This window comes from Gracilinanus agilis, chromosome 3, assembly GCF_016433145.1.
Source record: "Gracilinanus agilis isolate LMUSP501 chromosome 3, AgileGrace, whole genome shotgun sequence".
In the NCBI taxonomy this organism is placed as follows: Eukaryota; Metazoa; Chordata; class Mammalia; order Didelphimorphia; family Didelphidae; genus Gracilinanus; species Gracilinanus agilis.
The window spans coordinates 303,246,264-303,266,943 of record NC_058132.1 but is presented as its reverse complement, the minus strand read 5'-3'; the positions used below and the strand labels follow the sequence as shown (position 1 = coordinate 303,266,943).

General features: G+C 32.8%; 1 protein-coding gene across 1 annotated transcript in view; it reads right to left on the bottom strand.

Annotated features, from left to right (window-relative positions):
* The window catches only part of DPP10 (dipeptidyl peptidase like 10), a 963,744-nt gene that overhangs the window by 530,763 nt on the left and 412,301 nt on the right, over positions 1–20,680 (bottom strand). The window contains exon 4 of the mRNA XM_044669137.1: positions 7,522–7,616. Coding sequence (XP_044525072.1) covers positions 7,522–7,616 — 95 coding nt within the window. The remainder of the gene's footprint in view (positions 1–7,521; positions 7,617–20,680) is intronic.

The window sequence follows — 20,680 nt, the reverse complement described above, 5'->3', positions numbered from 1 at the left end:
ATATATATATATAGCAATCTAAGAGATATTGATGAATATTTACAAAAATACAAATTAACAGCAATAGAAATAGAATACCTAAATAATCTCATATCAGAAAAAGAAATTGAATGAGCCATCAAAGAACTCCCTAAGAAAAAATCACCAGGGCTGGATAGATTCACAAGTGAATTCTATCAGACATTCAAAGAGCAACTAATCCCAATACTATACAAATTATTTGATATAATAAGCAAAGAAGGAGTCCTACCAAATTCCTTTTATGACACAAATATGGTACTGATTCCAAAGCCAGGTAGATCAAAAACAGAAAGAAAACTAAAGACCAATCTCCTAATGAACATAGATGCAAAAATCTTAAATAGAATACTAGCAAAGAGACTCCAGCAAGTGATAAAGAGTATCATCCAAAATGATCAGGTGGGATTTATACCAGGAATGCAAGGATGGATCAATATTAGGAAAACCATCCAAATAATTGACCATATCAACAATCTAACAAACAAAAATCACATGATTATCTCAATAGACGCTGAAAAATACTTTGACAAAATACAACAACCATTCCTATTGAAAACCCTGGAAAGTATAGGAATAGAAGGACCTTTCCTAAAAATAATGAACGGTATATGCCTAAACCCATCAACAAGCATCATATGCAATGGGGATAAATTAGAAGCCTTTCCTATAAGATCAGGGGTGAAACAAGTATACCCATTATCTCCTCTATTATTTAACATTGTACTGGAAACACTAGCAGTAGCAATTAGAGAAGAAAAAGAAATTGAAGGTAATAAAATAGGCAATGAGGAGACTAAGATATCACTCTTTGCAGATGATATTATGGTTTACTTAAAAAATCATAGAGAATCAACTAAGAAGCTAGTAGAAATAATCAACAACTTTAGCAAAGTTGCAGGATACAAAATAAATGCACATAAATCATCAGCATTTCTATATATTTCCATCACATCACAGCAGCAAGAGGTCAAAAGAGAAACACCATTTAAAATAAACCTAGACAATATAAAATACTTAGGAATCTATCTACCAAAACAAACAGGGGAATTATATGAAAACAAATACAAAACACCTTCCAAACAATTAAAACTTGATTTAAACAATAGGAAAAATATTGTTTTCTAATGGGTAGGACAAGCTAACATAATAAAAATGACCATTCTATCCAAATTAATTTACTTATTTAGCTCCATACCTATCAAACTACCAAAAATTCTTTTACTGAATTAGGAAAATCTATAACAAATTTCATCTGGAATAATAAATGATCAAGTATATCAAGGGAAATAATGAAAAAAAATCTGAAGTAAGGGGGCCTAGCAGTATCAGATATTAAACTGTACTATAAAGCAGCAGTCATCAAAATGGTATGGTACTAGCTATGAGACAGAAGGGAAGATCAGTGGAATAGACTTGGGGTAAGTGACATCAGCAAGACAGTGTATGATAAACTCAAAGAGCCCAACTTTTGGAACAAAAATCCACTATTTGACAAGAACTGTTTGGAAATTTGGAAAACAATATGGGAGAGATTAGGTTTAGCTCAATACCTCACACCCTACACCAAGAAAAATTCAGAATGGGTGAATGACTTGAATATAAAGAGGCAAACTATAAAAAAGTTAAGTGAATATGGAATAGTTTACTTGTCAGATATCTGGGAAAGGAAATATTTTAAAACCAAGAAAGAGTTAGAGAAAATTGCAAAATGTAAAATAAATGATTTAGATTATATCAAACTAAAAAACTTTTGTACAAATAGAAACAATGTAACCAAAATCAGAAGGGAAACAACAAATTGGGAAAAAATCTTTATAACAAAAAACTCTGACAGGGGTCTAATTACTCAAATATACAAGGAGTTAAACCAATTGTATAAAAAATCAAGCCATTCCCCAATTGATAAATGGGCAAGAGACATGAATAGGCAATTTTCAGGTAAAGAAATCAAAAGTATCTCGAAGCACATGAGAAAGTGTTCTAAATCTCTAATAATTAGAGAAATGCAAATCAAAACAACTCTGAGGTATGACCTCACACCTAGCAGATTGCCTAAAATGAAAGAAGGGGAGAGTAATGAATGCTGGAGGCGATGTGGCAAAATTGGGACATTAATGCATTTCTGGTGGAGTTGTGAACTGATCCAATCAGTCTGGATGCCAATTTGGAAATATGCTCAAAGGGCTATAAAAGAATGCCTGCCCTTTGATCCAGCCATACCATTGTTGGGTTTGTATCCCAAAGAGATCATAAATAAACAGACTTGTATGTAACTATTTATAGCCGCGCTTTTTGTGGTGGCAAAAAGCTGGAAAAGGAAGGTATGTCCTTCAATTGGGGAATGGCTGAACAAATTATCGTATATGTTGATGATGGAATACTATAGTGCTCAAAGGAACAATAAACTGGAGGAATTCCATGTGAACTGGAAAGACCTCCAGCAATTGATGCAGAGTGAAAGGAGCAGAGTCAGAAGAACGTTGTACACTGTGGTAAAATAGAATGTAATGGACTTCTGTACTAGCAGCAATGCAATGACCAAGGACAATTCTGAAGGACTTATGGAAAAGAACGCTACTCACATTCAGAGGAAGAACTACAGGAGTAGAAACAGAAGAAAAACAACTGCTTGAACACATGGGTTGAGGAGGACATGATTGGGCATTTAGACTCAAAATTACCACACCAATGCAACTATCAACAATTTGGAAATAGGTCTTGTTCAATGACACATGTTAAAACCAGTGAAAATACGCATCAGCCATGGGTTTGGGGAGCTTGAGGGGTGAAGGGGAAAAGAAGAACATGAATTATGTAACCATGTTAACTTTTCTAAAAAATAAATATTAATAAATGTTTAAAAAAACATATGTTACTGGGGCACCTGGGTAGCTCAGTGGATTGAGAGTCAGGCTTAGAGACTGGAGGTCCTAGGTTCAAATCCGGCCTCCGACACTTCCCAGCTGTGTGACCCCGGGCAAGTCATTTGACCGCCATTGCCCACCCTTACAACTCTTCCACCTATGAGCCAATACACAGAAGTTAAGGGTTTAAAAATAAAACATATGTTACTGCCTAAGAGTGAAGGGTGGATTAATGGAATAGATTAGGTGTATATGACCTCAGCAAGCTAGTGTTTCATAAAGGCAAAGATCTCAGCTTTAGGGATGAAAAAAAATCATTCTTTGACAAAAACTGGTGAGAAAATTGGAAAACAAAATGGGAAAAAGCAGGTTTAGATCAACATCTCACACCCTATACCAATATAAATTCAAAATGAGTAAATGACTTAAATATAAAGAGTGAAATCATAATCAAATTAGGCGAACATAGAATATTAGATCTGTCACATCTGTGGGAGAGGAAGGAATTCAAGACCAAGCAAGAGTAGTACAAAATGTAAAATTAATAACTTTGATTATATCAATTTAAAAAGGTTTTTTACAAACAAAACCATTACAAACTGGGAAAATATTTTATAACAAAACTTTCTGACAGGTTTAATTTCCCAAATACGAACTAAGTCAAATTTAAAAAAAAATCAAGCTATACCCCAATCAACAAATGGTCAAAGGACATGAACAAGCAGTCTTCACACAATGAAATCAAAACTATCAATAAGCACATGAAAAAGAGTTCTAAGTTCGTCCTGATTAGAGGAATGCAAATAAAAACAGACTGTGAGGAATCAAATCACACCTAGCTAACTGGTCAATATGGCAGGAAAGCAAAGTGATGTTTAAGGAGATGTGACAAAATAGGCACATTAATGCACTGCTAGTGGAGTTGTGAATTGATCGAACCATTCTGGAGGGCAATTTGGAATTATGTGCAAAGGGCTATAAAAAATGTCTGCCTTTTGATCCAGTCATACTACTGCTGGGTTTGTACTCCAAAGAGATAATAAAGAAAAATAATTGTACAAAAATATTTAAAATCACACTGTTTGTGGTGGCAAAAAATTGAAAATGATGTGGTGCCTATTGATTGGAGAATGGCTGAACAAATTTTGGTACCTGATGGTGATGCAATATTATTATGCTGAAAGGAGTGATGAACTCGATAAATTCCATGTGAAATGGAAAGAACTCCATGAACTGATGCAGAGTGAAATGAGCAGAACCAGGAGAACATTGTACAGAGACTGATACATTGTGGCACAATCGAATAGAACAGACTTTTCTTCTAGTAACAATGCAATGATCCAGGACAATCTAGAGAAATTTATGAGAAAGAATTCTATTCCTATCCAGAGAAATAACTATGGGAGTAGAAACGCAAAAACAAACAAACAAAAAAACAAGCAAGCAAATAAACAGAACACCTTATCCATCATGTGGTTTGATGTGGATATGATTAGGGTTTGGCTTTAAAAGGTCTCTTTATTGTAGATATGAATAATATGGAAATAGGTTTTGAGCAATGATACATGTGTAATGTAGTGGAATTGTTTTTCAGTTTCAGGAAGGAGATGGGAAGATGAATGTGAAAAATCATTAACCATGGAATCATGGGAAAATATTCTAAATTAATTAATTAATTAATTTTAAAAATTAAATAAATAGATAAAGAGATGAGAAGATAGCTTTAATATACTCCTTTTTTTGGAATCCTAAATGAAATTAATGACATAAGAACATTATTAGTATAAATATTAGAAAGGGAATTATTTTCATTTTTCATTTGTTACTTATGTACAGTATTATTAATATTTACAGGAGTTTTTAGATAATGTACAGATGGAATATACCAGTATTAAGTAGAAAAAATGATAAAGAGGATCAAATAAGAGAATTTAGTATATTTTTAAAGTAATATTTGTTAATATTTTCTTACAGTAATTCATTTTATGTATAGCTGCCATTACATAATTAATATTAATTAGTAAATACATTATACATCATCCTAATGCCACACATTTATCAAAAATATATTAACAACTTTTATTTTAATGGGGACTTCAATTTTATTATAAAAATAATGTGCTAGGGGCAGCTGGGTAGCTCAGTGGAGTGAGAGTCAGGCCTAGAGACAGGAAGTCCTAGGTTCAAACCCGGCCTCAGCCACTTCCCAGCTGTGTGACCCTGGGCAAGTCACTTGACCCCCATTGCCCACCCTTACCAATCTTCCACCTATGAGACAATACACTGAAGTACAAGGGTTTAAAAAAAATAATGTGCTAAATGCAATTAATTAAAATCTAAACTACTGTTGTGGCAAAGATTTAACAAAATAACTCAATTAAAAAAACATACTCTGGTAAAATTTGCTAAAAGATTCATCCTAAAAAATTCTCACTTAAGAGCTACCTCTTAAGGAATTGTACACTCAAATAAACAGCTGTCATTGAACTAGATATTCTGAATTGGGTAAAAGTGCCACTTGAATCACTTTGGACTTTCTACAGATTTGTGTTTGATTTAGTAGTCCTTTTTAAACACTTCAAGTTGAAGATGTTGCCAGCTAATATTTAACAGCTGTACTCTCAAAAAAAGCAACTTATAGAAAGTAGTAAGTTTTTTACTACTTAGGGAACCCATATTGAAGGACAGAAATGAAAGATTTGATAAACACGTATCAGTAGCAAATAACTATCAAGTTAACAAGAATGTGAAAAGAAAGTAAATACAAAGAGATTTAGAAATACTGAAAAGGAAGATACAATTTAAAATTTCAGTAGGAATAAAGGAATACAAGCTGAAGAACACTTAAAAAACAAAACAATATATCATGGCAGAAAGTAAAAAATATTACTTAACAAACACTTTTAAGTTGATGGAGCTATAATGGCGGAAGATTAATAAGAGTTTCCTCATCACTTGACTTTCTCTCTTGCACAATCTCTATCTCTCTTTTTCTGTCTCTGCCTCTTACTCCCTTCCTCCCTCTTCATAAGTTTCTGGATATGTAATATAGTACTTTGAGTAATTCATGGTTTGATCAAAGCGGATGGTCAGATCAGTTCAGAGATCCTTGATGTCTCATTATTAGCATTATAAGAATTGTGACAAAAAAAACCCCATAAAACAAAAAAAGTAGTAATTTAAACAAGTTAAATTGATCTTTAGAGAAAAGATATCACCAGATGCATACAAGTGTCCCCACTGATTAGAGATTAAAAATGAAAGATTCTGGGGGCAGCTGGGTAGCTCAGTGGAGTGAGAGTCAGGCCTGGAGACAGGAGGTCCTAGGTTCAAACCTGGCCTCAGCCACTTCCCAGCTGTGTGACCCTGGGCAAGTCCCTTGACCCCCATTGCCCACCCTTACCAATCTTCCACCTATGAGACAATACACTGAAGTACAAGGGTTTAAAAAAAAAGCTTAAAAAATAAAAAAATGAAGGATTCTTCTATTAATATAGATGTAAACTTTTTTATTTGAAGTAGATTAACCACTCTGATAAATCAGATAAATCTGATAAATAAAATATACCCTTCAAAATTATATTTTGTATTATGGATCTTACTTATTTTTAAGTTATTGATGATCACTTTTAGATGTCATTAAATTTTATTTTCCCCTCAAATTACTTTGATGACAAAATGTCAAGGAAACATTTTATGGTCTCTGAAGACCAATTTATCAAAGGACAGCAAACAAAGTTATGGTAAATTTATTAGATTATGCTTGAAAGCCTTGGTATCTCTAAATACCATAAAAAGAAAGGAACATTAGTTATTTTGGAAAACAGGGTAAGTAGGAGTTGATACATATCAAAGTAAGCAGAAACAGAAGAAAAATATACAGAATTAGTATGATATTATAAATTAAAATAATACTTTAAGTTTAATAAACCTGAAATTCTAAAAAATAACATTTCAATCAAAGAAAACATAAAGAAATGCTCCTACTTATTCTCAGGAAAGATGAAGTACTACAGATATCCAAAGTCTGAAACCCAATTTTTGAAGTCACTCTAATGTTTTTTCATCAATACAAAGAAAAATTGAATGCATGCATGTTGGGAAATAGGAGAAAAGGCTTTGGTGTAATATAAAAATATAGAAAATGGTAGCATAATATTAATTTTAATGATATAGGTTGATGATTCAAATGTAAAAATGTGTTTAATTAAGAAAAAATTGAAGGGATTGTTTAGAAAAATTATATTCAAAATTCCATAAAAAGTGTTAATTTCTAGAATGAAAATGAAATATCTGTGTGTGCACAAGTGACAATGTCAATTTGTATATATACATAAAATATTTTCCCTATGAATGACTGTAAGAAATAAAGGAAAGGGAAATTTCACCCACTCTTAATGTTTTATTAAGTGAAAAAAAAAACTCCTGTTCTTTCAAAAACAAAAACAAAAACAAAAAAACTACCAGAATATGCAGCATTTGTCTGTAGAGAGGTTTCCTGAACCTACCATCCCAACTTTTCTATTGAAGTACTTAAACAAAATCTTTCATTGAGGCTTAAAAATTACTTTTATCTTGAGAGTTTTGGGCACAAACTAATGACACATTAACAAGTAAATAATTATCTATTACTTACAAAAGTTGTGTTTTCCAATAATAATGTGGTGAGATTTGTTTCTACATTCAGTTTAATGACATGTCCATTCCCGTTTTTATACACCACATCTGAATCTGAAATAACAAAGACATTAACATTTGACAATGACATTGACTGGTCAATACAACAACTTTAAAGGAAAAAATGTGCATGTTAAACACTCATTTAAAACCAGCATTGCTATCGTCTAATAACTTAAACAATGTCTCTCCCTTGGATTACATCAATCCCTTCTTAATGGTGGTAAGACAAAGCAAGCATAATGATTATTATTCAGTGAGTAGCAGGATAATTTATAGATCCATGCAGATTCATGGTTGAAAAACTGAGACTATGTTGATATTATCCATCCATCTAGAAAGAATTCTTCTGGCCTCAGAGGAAGATGCAAAATTGAATCCTTCATCTTTAAGAGTTTTTACTTATTCTATAGGTTTAGTTATCGATCATCTCCTTAGTGAATAAATATCTTTGCAAAGAGGAAAAACTTCCTTCTGTTTTAGATATGGATAATTTGAGATGTCAATGTTGATTTTAAGAAGAGATGTCCAGCAAATAAGTCCCCTATCAGTACTCTGGGAAATACATATCCTAAAAAAGAGTTTGGGTAATCAGTTATGTAAAAGTGGTAAACAAAGACATGATGTTGCTAATCATTGGGCTTTATAACTATAAAAAAAGCCTAACTAGTTCGTGATTCTCCTTTAATAAATACTTTTATAAGCAATTCTATAAGAAGTAGCTAAAGTTCTATTTTTCTAAACACTCATCTAAGACAAGAAATGAAAAGAACTATTTTCTTTCCACCTCTTAGACCAGTGATTCCCAAAGTGGATACTACCAGCCCCTGGTGGGTGCTGCAGCAATGCAGGGAAGCAGTGATGGTCACAGGCGCATTCATCTTTCCTATTAATTGCTATTAATTTTTTTTAAAAATTAATTTCCAGGGGACTAAGTAATATTTTTTTCTGGAAGGGGGTGGTAGGTCAAAAAAGTTTGGGAATCACTGTTTAGACCAAAAAGGCATAGAGTCACTTTGGAAGAGAACAATTCCCATTAAATATTATTGATGTACAACTTCTCCCAAGGGATATCGTTTTGACTTTGTTTAGAAAATCATTAATTATTACTTCTTAGAAAGATAGGTCACTTCATCACCTCCATATTTTCACTTCTATAGATTAAATGGAACAATAAAATAATAATGGCAAGATAGTAGTATAAGAAATGGCTATAGGAATAGATATCACATTCTCCTTCCTGAAATCTAAATTAGCCCTGAAAATTAAAAAATAAAGAAAGCCAAGTAAGTATCAGATGAGCATATATATTTATCTTTGAAAAGATGCCTAACCCCTTAGAGAGATGTTAGATTTGATTAAAAATGACTTTATTTTTATATCTCTAGGCATTTTACAAAAGTGCTCAGTGCAGCATTATTTAACAAATGTGAAGAATTTTTCCACATTATTTAATTTGGTAGTGAATGAACACTTGTTGAAACAATTAGTAAAATCTAATACATGCAAGTATCCCTTATGAGTTCCATTCTATTTCATGCTTTCCACTAGGTCATATAGTCAACATTTTATTTTTTTTTTATATTCACTAGTAGACTATCAAATTTCAGAATGTTTTCTATTGAAATAATAAATTGTACTCTAGAACTATATGTCAAACCTGACAAGTTTATATTATGCTTAGTAAAAGGTAATGAAATCTGAGTGAATTAGAACAATTAATATAATAACAAAGGAACAGCAAAGGATTTTTGTTTGTAATATATTTTGGAAACTGATGTAGTTCCACATAATGTTTTAACCAAAACTCTTTTCAGACTTTTAATCCATTAAAAATTAATGAAGCCAATTTTTCTAGTCACATGTTACCTTTAAACTTATATTTTTTTAAAATCTAGATTTGGATAATACTCTTTAAAAATCCTCTCTACTGAATTCCAAAAAAAAAGTATTTTCCATTTACTGTTTACAAAAAATTGCTATTATTAACTTTATTCATAAATAATACATCTTCATTAGAATCTAGTTCTCACACACAAGTACACATACACATAAATTGTTAATTTCAGGATAAGTCATTTTGATAAATCCATGCTTTCATTTTATATAGAGAACATGATAAATTATTACAGATTAAATTGAAAATAACTTTTTATGAAAAGAAGAAAATTTTCTTATGTACAACTAAAAGGGAGTTATAACCCCATCTAGCCCATGTATACTTTTTATGGATTGAGTAAATTGAAGTGTAGAAGATTAATTATCTTGCCAAATATTATACAAATATTAAATAGTAGGACTAGAATTTTAGTCTAAGGACTACTGATTCCAAATTAATTTCTCCTTTGCACCAAGCTTTATCTATAGATATATTATTTGAATCACATCTGAAATATAATGTAAAACATTATATTATGTCCTTTATTTCACATTTTTTCAAAACATTCTCACATATCTTCTAGTAAACACCAGCAAAGAGAGTAGGAATATATCACAAGGCTTATTCACTATGATCAAGTGAGATTTTTACCAGGAATACTAAGTTGGTTTAATGTAAAGAAAATCATACACATAATTGACAATATGTGTAACCAAACCCACAGAAATCATATGATTACCTCAATAGTTTCAGAAAAAATCTTTGACAAAATACAACATTCACTCCAATTAAAAACACTAGAAAACATAGAAATCAAAAGGCCTTTCCTCAAAATAATAAGTAGTATTTATTTAAAACCATCAGCAAATATCATCTGTAAAGAACATAAATTGAAAGTCTTCACAAAAGAATCAGAAATGAAGCTAGGATGCTCATCATCACCATTGTTATTTAATATTGCACTAGAAATGCTAGCTATAGCAATTAGAGAATAAAAATAAAGTGAAGGAATTAAAATAGGCAATGAAGAAAACTGAACACTCTCTGAAGATGATATGATAGTATTCTTAGGGAATCCTACAAAATCAACTAAAAAACTAGTCAAAAAATTGATAACTTTAGGAAAGTTGCAGGATACCAAATAACCTCCCATGAGTCATGAACATTTTTATACATTTCCAAAAAAGCCCAGGAGCAAGAATTAGAAGAGAAACTCTATTTAAAATTACTCTAGACCAGTGATGGGCAAACTACGGCCAGCAGGCCAGATGCGGCCCCCTAAAATGTTCTATCCCGCAGTGGGACATTATTCCTCATCTGACAAATACAATGAGGAGGATACAATACAATGAAACTTCAAAAGAGTTGCCGTAGAAACAGACTGACAGATGAGCATTTCCTCTGAGATCTATAGAGAAGGGAAGAATTTATGACCAAATAAGTGATAGAGAACATTACAAGATGTAAAATGAATAATTTTGATAATATTAATGTTTTTGTTCAAACAAAATCACTTCAACCTAGATTAGAAGGGAAACAATAAACTGGGAAATATTCATAATTTTTTTATCTTTGATAAAGGATTCATTACTCAAATATATGAAGAACTAAGCCAAATTTATATGAATCCAAGTTCCTCCACAACTGTTAAATGGTCAATGAATATGAAAAAGGAGTTTGCAGATGAAGAAATCAAAGCTGTTAATAATCATATGAAATAATGTTCTAAATAAATGATAATTAGATAAATGCAAATTCAAACAACTCTGACGAACTACCGCGCACCTATCAGATGGGCCAATATGACAGTAAAGGAAAATGATAAATATTGGAGGGAATTTAGCAAAACTGAGACATTAATACATTGCTGCTGGAGTTATGAACTGATTCAACCATTCTGGAAGGAAATTTGAAATTTTTCCCAAGGGACATTCAAAAGAATACATATTCTTTGATCCAGTCATGCCACTACAACTTCTATATTCCAAAGAGAACTTTTTTTTTTAAACGGGAAAGGACTTTTCATTTGTTTGCTTTTTAATCTTTGTCCATGGTTGCCTGATTCCTGTTTTCTCCCTCCCCTCATTTCCCCCCCCCCACCTGCTGGAGTTGACAAGCAATTCCACTGGGCTATACATACCTATATACATACATATATACATACATAATATATGTTATATATTATGTATAAACACTCAAACTCATTTCCATAATATCCATTTTTATAAAACAGTAAACCTTTCAAACCTAAACCCCAAATCACATACCCATATAAACAAGTGATAAATCAGTGGTCTGGATTTCTACTCCCAAAGTTCTTTCTCTAGATGTGGATAGCATTCTTTCTCACAAGTCGCACAGACTTGTCCTGGATAACTGGTATTAGTAGCAAAGTCGGTTACCTTTGATAGTCCCATAATGTTCTGGTTCTGCTTATTTCACTTAAAATCAGTTCATGTAGGTCTTTACAGCTCTCAGAGAAATCAAGCAATTCATCATTTCTCATAGCACAATAGTATTCCATCACCTTCATATAACACAATTTGTTCAGCTATTCCCCAATTGAGGGACATTTTCCAATTTTTTAGCTACAATAAAAAGTTCATATATTAATACGTCTGTACAAACAGGTCCTTTCCCAGCAAAGAATTAGAAACTAAAGGGGTATGGAGTACACAATAACAGCAATATTGTGGAATGATCAAATGTAATGTTTGTTACTCACAACAATACAATGATCCAGAAGAATTCTGAGAAACTTAATGAAAATAATGTTATCCACATTCAAAGAAAGTATCATTGGAGTAGGAATACAGATGTAAACATAAGATAATTTGCTAATTTGGATATATGTTTTGGGTTTTGGTTTTATAAAATTATTCACTCACAAAAACGAATAATTTGGAAATATTTTATATTATAAAACATGTATAACCCAGATTAAATTGCTTGCCAGCCCTGGGAAGGAAGAGAGAAAAAGGGAAGGAGACAATTTGGATCGTATAACTTTAAAAAAACTTATGTGTATTGAAAAAAATAATTAAATATATTAGAAATTTTTTTAAATCCTCTATTAAACATGAATACTAAGAAGCTTAATTTTACAATGGCTTCATGAAAGCATAATAAGGTTTAAATTTATAAATGAATTCTTATTTTATAGCTTTTCTCTAATCTAAACACTATTTTCATTAAATCTAAAAACTGCTTTTGCAGTAGGATTGTAATATGGGAGGTCTGAAAGAACTTAAGTGAGAAATATATGAAACAAAGGGGAAGATTTAAAAAATAAATGAGTCAGGTAACTATAAAATGATGAATTGCATTATTTAGATATATACACAAATAAAGATAGATTAGGATTTAAACATAACAAATGTTTATTTTATTTAGCACATGCCCTATATAGTATCCTCAGAGTTAATCACCAAAAGTATATCTACATAGGCATTAATTAATGGCAAAATTATTGTTAATTGTCCTTATGTTCTTCTCCAACACCTATTTCATACATTCATTATCTCTTCGGTTTCTTATTCATACCTTTAATTACATGATTCTGAGTCATTATCTGACTTTTGGTTTTCACTAAGAATATATATGCCTTTTGAAATGAATATTATATTTCTTTCTACACATCTCAGAATCTCTGTACAACCCCGTTCTTCTCCTTCCTTTTATTGAATGTAGTCTCAGAAAGAAAAAAAAATATCTGTACCGTAGAAGGTAAAACTTTCTACATATACTCTCAGTGTTATCACTTATATTCTTGGACTTTTTCTCATTTAATTCATCTATAGTAAGTCTCCTACCTGAGAAAAAAATATTTTCTTGAAGATGGTACAGTAGAGGATGGGATCCAGATGAATTCTCTCAATATTCCCCAACAACAACTTTAAGATGATGCCAAAATCAAATTTGGTGTCAGAGACATGCAGATGTCTGAGGAAGATATTTCTCTAGCCTAAGACAAAATAAAAGACTCATAGGAGATATCTGTAACACCAAGGTAGATTAGAAAATTAGTTTACGAGAAGATGGTGGCTTAGACTGAGTGAATCTTAAAACCTCTGCACCCTTACACACCAAGATAGAAAACAATGCACTTCGAGAAGAAAGAAGACCAAATCTAATAATGGGACAGAGCGGCGGGAACCCTACTGTAGCATAACAAAAGAGGTCCACCAAGAAAAAGGCTTCAATTCTTGAACTGTCTGGTGTGAGGGCATAGAAGGGGAATCCAAGGATGCCTCACCCATGTGCTGTGTGGGCCTGGGAAATCTCAGGGCTGGTGGGTGCACCAGTTGGGAGAGAAGGCCTTGCTGACACTGGACTCGGGGAGTTAAACACAGGCACTGGAGAGGTGACTGGGGGAGAAAACCAGAGAAACACAGCAAAAATGCCTGTAAGATGGTGGCTTAGAGAGAGCCAAACCCCAGACCACAGATAGCTTGGCTTCCTCATAACCAGATAGAGAATGCAGGGGTTCAAGAACAAAGAAAACCAGATCAAACACAGCAGAGAGCTCAGGGGGACCCCAATGCTGGAGAGCTCAGTTCAGCAAAAAACCGCTCCTTCTTATCCCCTCATGGTTTTTCTGGGTTTTTGTTTGTTTGTTTGTTTGTTTGTTTTCCCCTCCTCTCCAGGTTTTAGCCTCATGGCAGATTAAGTAGTAAGATTAATCAAATCAATACAGGATTAATTTCAACAATTAGACAGACAAAAATTCTTCAGAGTGCAGAGAAAATAACTACAAACCTCCATTTCCAGCTGGGGGAAGATCTTTCATCAAAGAGCGTTAAATACATCTGCTAAAACTAGCAGAACAAAGAAGGAAAAAATATGAGTAATCAACAGAAAAAAAGAACAGAAATGAAAATCGACAGCTTCTTTCAAGGAAGTGAAAAAAGAGCAAATGAAATAGAAATAGAAGAAGAGGAAGTAGTTCCAGTGAACTGGACACAGGCTTTGGAAGATCTCAAAATTCAATTAACCAAAGAACTTCAGGAACTCAAAAAGCAATCAAGAGAGGCAAGAGAGGATGAAGACGATTTGAAAAAGGACATACATGAACTAAAACAAGATAATAAACTCTTAAAAGCCAGAATTGGCCACCTTGAAAATGAAGGAAAGAAGGCAAAAGTTGATCTACAAAGAAAATCAGACCAGAAGGAGAAGGATGACCAAAAAGCCAGGAATGAAATTCAGTCTTTAAAAAACAGAACTCAACTACTAGAAGCAAATGACTTCATAAGGCAACAAGAATATATTAATCAAAATAAAAAAATGAAAAATTTGAGGAGAATATGAAATACCTCATTGATTAAACCAAAGATATGGAGAACAGACCTAGAAGAGACAAATTAAGAATTATTGGTTTACCAGAACATCATGATAAAAGAAAAAGTTTAGACAACATCTTACAAGTAATTATTAGATAAAATTGCCCAGAAATTCTTGAACAAGAGGGAAAAGTGGAAATCAACAGGATCCACAAATCACCTCCTACATTTAATCCACAACTGAAAACTTCCAGGATTATTATAGCCAAATTCAAAAACTATAAGACCAAGGAAAAAATATTACAAGCTGCTAAAAAGAAGTCATTCAGATATCAGGGAACCACAGTTAGGATAACACACAATCTGGCTGCATCTACATTGAAGGACCAGAAGGCTTGGAACACAATATACTGGAAAGCAAGAGAACTGGGTCTGCAACCAAGAATCAACCATCCAGCAAAACTAACTATATTATTGCAGGAGAAAGAATGGTCATTCAATAAAATCAAGGACTTCCAAGCATTCATCAAGAAAAAACTGGACTTAAACAGAGAGTTTGCTGCCCAAACCCAGAACTCAAGAGAATCAATATAAGGTAATTAATGGAATGGGGGGGAGGAGAAAAAAATTATTTTTTTTAAGGGACACAACAGGTTCAGTCATTTTATATCCCAAGAAGAAAAGAAGATATATATATATGTAGGTAGGTAGGTAGGTAGGAATAAATATATACAAAACTGGGGGGAAGAAGATAATAATAAGAAAATTAGGTAAACAAACAAAAAGGAATAAATGTATATTCCATAAAGAAGCTTGTGGGATCAACAGGGAAAAATAACGATACACTGGAAGGGTAAAGAGGTTAGAGAGAGGAAATATTCAATACTTAAGTGCATTGAAATCAACTTAAAGAGAGAAGAACAATCAGATCCATTGGCACAGAGAATTGATTCCTGCCCTATAGAAAAGTAGAACGGTAACAAATAGACTGGTGGGGAGGGAAGCAATACTAGGGAGGGAGAGGGCTTGGGGGAGAGCACAGGGTGGCTTTAAAGAACAATAAAATGGGAATAAGAAGGGAGGGGGTAGAAAGGGAAGTACAAGAAGGGAGGGGATTATAGGAACTGATTAAAAGCAAAACACTGGTATAGAAGGAAACAGTCAAAGGAGAAAGGACAGGAGTAGGAGAGAGAAGCAAAATGTCTGTGAATGAATAATTGATAATTATAACTCTGAATGTGAATGGGATGAACTCTCCCATAAAATGGAAGCAAATAGCAGAGTGGATTAGAAACCAAAATCCTACCATATGTTATCTACAAGAAACGCACATGAGACAGACATAGAGTGAAAATGAGAGGATGGAGCAAAATCTTTTGGGCTTCAAATAAGAAAAAGAAGGCAAGGGTGGCTATCATGATCTCTGACAGAGTCAAAGTAAAAATAGATAAGATTAAATGAGATAGGGAAGGTAACTACATCCTAATAAAAGGAAGTATATACAATGAAGAAATATCAGTACTCAATATGTATGCACCAAATGGTATAGCTTACAAATGTCTAAAGGGGAAGCTAGTGGAGTTCAAGGATGAAATAGATAGCAAATCCATAGTAGTGGGGGACCTCAACATTCCCCTATCAGATCTAGAAAAATCAAACCAAAAAATAAATAAGAAAGAGATAAGAGAGGTGAATAAAACCCTAAAAAATTAGAGTTAATAGACATATGGAGAAAAATAAATAGGGTCAAAAAGGAATACACCTTCTTTTTAGCAGCACATGGAACATTCACAAAGATAGGACATATAATAGGGCACAGAAACATAGCAAACAAATGCAAAAAAGCAGAAATAATAAATGTATCCTTCTCAGATCATAATGCAATAAAAATAATCATTAATAAGAACACATGGAGAGGCAAACCAAAAACTAATTGGAAATTAAATAATATGATTCTCCAAAGTAATTTAGTGAAAGAACAAATCACAGAAACAAATAATAATTTCATTGAAGACAATGACAATGATGAGACATCTTACCCAAACCCATGGGATATAGCCAAAGCAGTTCTAAGGGGAAAATTTATATCACTGAGTACATATATTAACAAATTAGGGAGGGCAGAGGTTAATGATTTGGGCATGCAACTTAAAACAATTGAAAAAGAACAAATTAAATATCCTCAGATGAAAACTAAATTGGAAATACTAAAAATCAAAGGAGAAATTAATAAAATCCAAAGTAAAAGAATTGTTGAATAAATAACACTAGAATCTAGTATTTTGAAAAAAAAAGATAAAAATAGACAAAAGTACTGGTAAATCTAATTAACAAAAGAAAGAAGAAAACCAAATTAATAGTATTGAAGATGAAAAGGGATACCTCACCTCTATTGAAGAGGACATTAAGGCAATCTATAAAATTATTTTGCCCAATTATATGGCAATAAATTTAGCAATCTAGGTGATATGGATGAATATTTACAAAAATATAAATTGCCTAAATTAACAGCAGAAGAAGTAGAATACTTAAATAATCCAATATCAGAAAAAGAAATTGAACAAGCCATCAAAGAACTCCCTAAGAAAAAATCACCAGGGCCTGATGGATTCACAATTGAATTCTATCACATACAAAGAACAATTAATCCCAATACTATACAAATTATTTGATACAATAAGCAAAGAAGGACTCTTTCCAAATTCCTTTTATGACACAAATAGGGTACTGATTCCAAAGCCAGGTAGATCAAAAACAGAGAAAGAAAATTACAGACCAATCTCCTTAATGAACATATATGCAAAAATCTTAAATATAGTACTAGCAAAAAGACTCCAGCAAGTGATCAAGAGTGTTATCCATCATGATCAGGTGGGATTTATACCAGGAATGCAAGGATGGTTAAACATTAGGAAAACCATCCACTTAATGGAACATATCAACAAGAAAACCAACAAAAATCACATGATTATCTCAATAGATGCTGAAAAAGCCTTTGACAAAATACAACACCCATTCCTATTGAAAACACTAGAAATTAGAGGAATAGAAGGTCATTTCCTAAAAATAATAAACAGTATATATCTTAAACCATCAACAAGCATCATATGCAATGGGGATAAATTAGGAGCCTTTCCAATACGATCAGGTGTGAAATAAGAATGCCCTTTATGAAGTCTATTATTTAACATTGTACTGGAAACAGTAGCAGTAGCAATTATAGAAGAAAAAGAAATCGAAGGTATTAAAATAGGCAATGAGGAGACTAAGATATCACTCTTTGCAGATGATATGATGGTCTACTTAAAAAATCCTAGAGAATCAAGTAAAAAGCTAGTAGAAATAATCAACAACTTTAGCAAAGTTGCAGGATACAAAATAAATGCATATAAATCATCAACATTTCTATATATTTCCAACACATCATAGCAGCAAGAGTTAGAAAGAGAAACACCATTTAAAATCTAGACAATATAAAATACTTAGGAATCTATCTACCAAAAGAAACACGGGAATTATACAAACACAACTACAAAACACTTTCCAAACAATTAAAACTAGATATAAGCAATTGGAAAAACATTGAGTGTTCATGGGTAGGACAAGCTAACATAATATAAATGACTATTCTACCCAAATTAATTTACTTATTTAGCACCATAACTATCAAACTACCAAAAAACTTTTTTACTAAATTAGAAATAAACTATAACACATTTTATTTTGAAGAACAAAAGATCAAGAATATCAAGAGAAATAATGAAAAAACGTGAAGAAACATGGCTTAGCAGTACCAGATATTAAGTTATATTATAAAGCAGCAATCATCAAAGTGATATGGTACTGGCAAAGAGAAAGAAGGGAGTATCAGTGGAATAGCCTTGGGGTAAGTGACATCATCAAGACAGTGTATGATAAACCCAAAGAGTCCAACTTTTGGGACAAAAATCCACTATTTGAAAAAAAAAATTGGTGGGAAATTTGGAACAAAACAATGAAGAGAATAGGTTTAGATCAACATCTCACACCCTACACCAAGATAAATTCAGAATGGGTGAATGACTTGAAAATAAAGAGGGAAACTATAAATAAGTTAAGTGAACACATAATAGTATACTTGTCAGATCTCTGAGAAAGGAAGAATTTTAAAACCAAACAAGAGATAGAGAAAATTACAAAATGTAAATTAAATGGTTTTGATTATATTAAACGAAAAAGCTTTTGTACAAACAAAAACAATGTAGCCAAAATCAGAAGGGAAACAACAAATTGGGAAAAAAATCTTTATAACAAAAAACTCTGACAGGGGTCTAATTACTCAAATATACAAGGAGTTAAAGCAATTGTGTAAAAAATCAAGCCATTCCCCAATTGATAAATCGGCAAGAGACACGAATAGGCAATTTTCAGATAATGAAATCAAAAGTATCTAGAAGCACATGAGAAAGTTTTCTAAATCTCTAATAATTAGAGAAATGCAAATCAAAACAACTCTGAGGTATGACCTCACACCTAGCAGATTGTCTAAAATGATAGCAGGGGGGAGAGTAATGAATGTTGGAGATGATGTGGCAAAATTGGGACATTAATGCATTTCTGGTGGAGTTGTGAACAGATCCAATCATTCTGGATGGCAATTTGGAATTATCCCCAAAGAGCAATGAAAGAATGCCTTCCCTTTGATCCAGCCTAACATTGTTGGGTTTGTACCCCAAAGAGATCATAGATAAACAGACTTGTACAAAAATATTTACAGCTGCTCTCTTTGTGGTGGCAAAAAACTGGAAAGTGAGGGTATGCCCTTCAATTGGAGAATGGCTGAACAAATTGTGGTATATGTTGGTGATGGAATACTATTGTGCTCAAAGGAATAATAAACTGGATGAATTCCATCTGAACTGGAAAGACCTCCAGGAATTGATGCAGAGTGAAAGGAGCAGAGCTGGAAGAACATTGTACACAGAGACTGATACACTGTGGTAAAATTGAATGTAATGGACATCTGTACTAGCAGAATTGCAAAGACCCAAGACAATTCTGAAGGATTTATGGAAAAGAAAATTACCCACATTCAGAGGAAGAACTACAGGAGAGGAAACTCAGAAGAAAAACAACTGCTTGAACACTTGGTTTGATGAGAACATGATGGGGGATTTAGACCGAAAGGACCACACCAATGCAACTATCAATAATATGTAAATAAGTGTTGACTGACCACATATGTTAAAATCAGTGGAAATGTGAGTTAGCTATGGTGGGGGGAGTTTGAGGGGGTGAAGCTAAAGTAAAAACATGAATTATGTAACCGTGTAAAATTTTTTAAAATTAAAAAAATTAACTAAATGAAAGAAAAGAAAAAAAATTAACACCAAGGTAACACCATCTGGAGTTCAACAGGATCAGTTTGGTGTTGGGACTTATAGGTATTTTGATGAAAGGAATATCAGCAGTTTCAAAAGATCTGAGGTCAGAGTAGCTAAGAGGTAATGGGACAGAAAATACATTATTAAGATATTACTAACGACCATTTGCTGGCACTGGATACAGCTGGTGCTCACTGGCAACTCTATTGCCCATACAAGGTTTTGGTTCTTGTGATTGGGCACAAAAGAGAAGGGACCTTGTTTATAACTTTCTGGTCAAGAGGAATACCAGGACTTACAGAAGCAGGAGAATAGGAGAAATTAATATGTAGATATAACAGCAAAGACCCTGAGAGCTGTGATCACACCTCTCAGAATACCACCACTTTGAAAACACTCAGAACTTGCAGATCCCCAGAATTAAATCTGATAACAAAACCACAAAGATTAGAATAGTGACTCTCCACATCCATGTGGGGCAAAGTCCAACTTTAATCTAAATTTCAAAGTCAATAAATAAGATGGAAAAATGATATGAACTATGACAAAGGGGGGGAGAGAGAGAGAGAGAGAGAGAGAGAGAGAGAGAGAGAG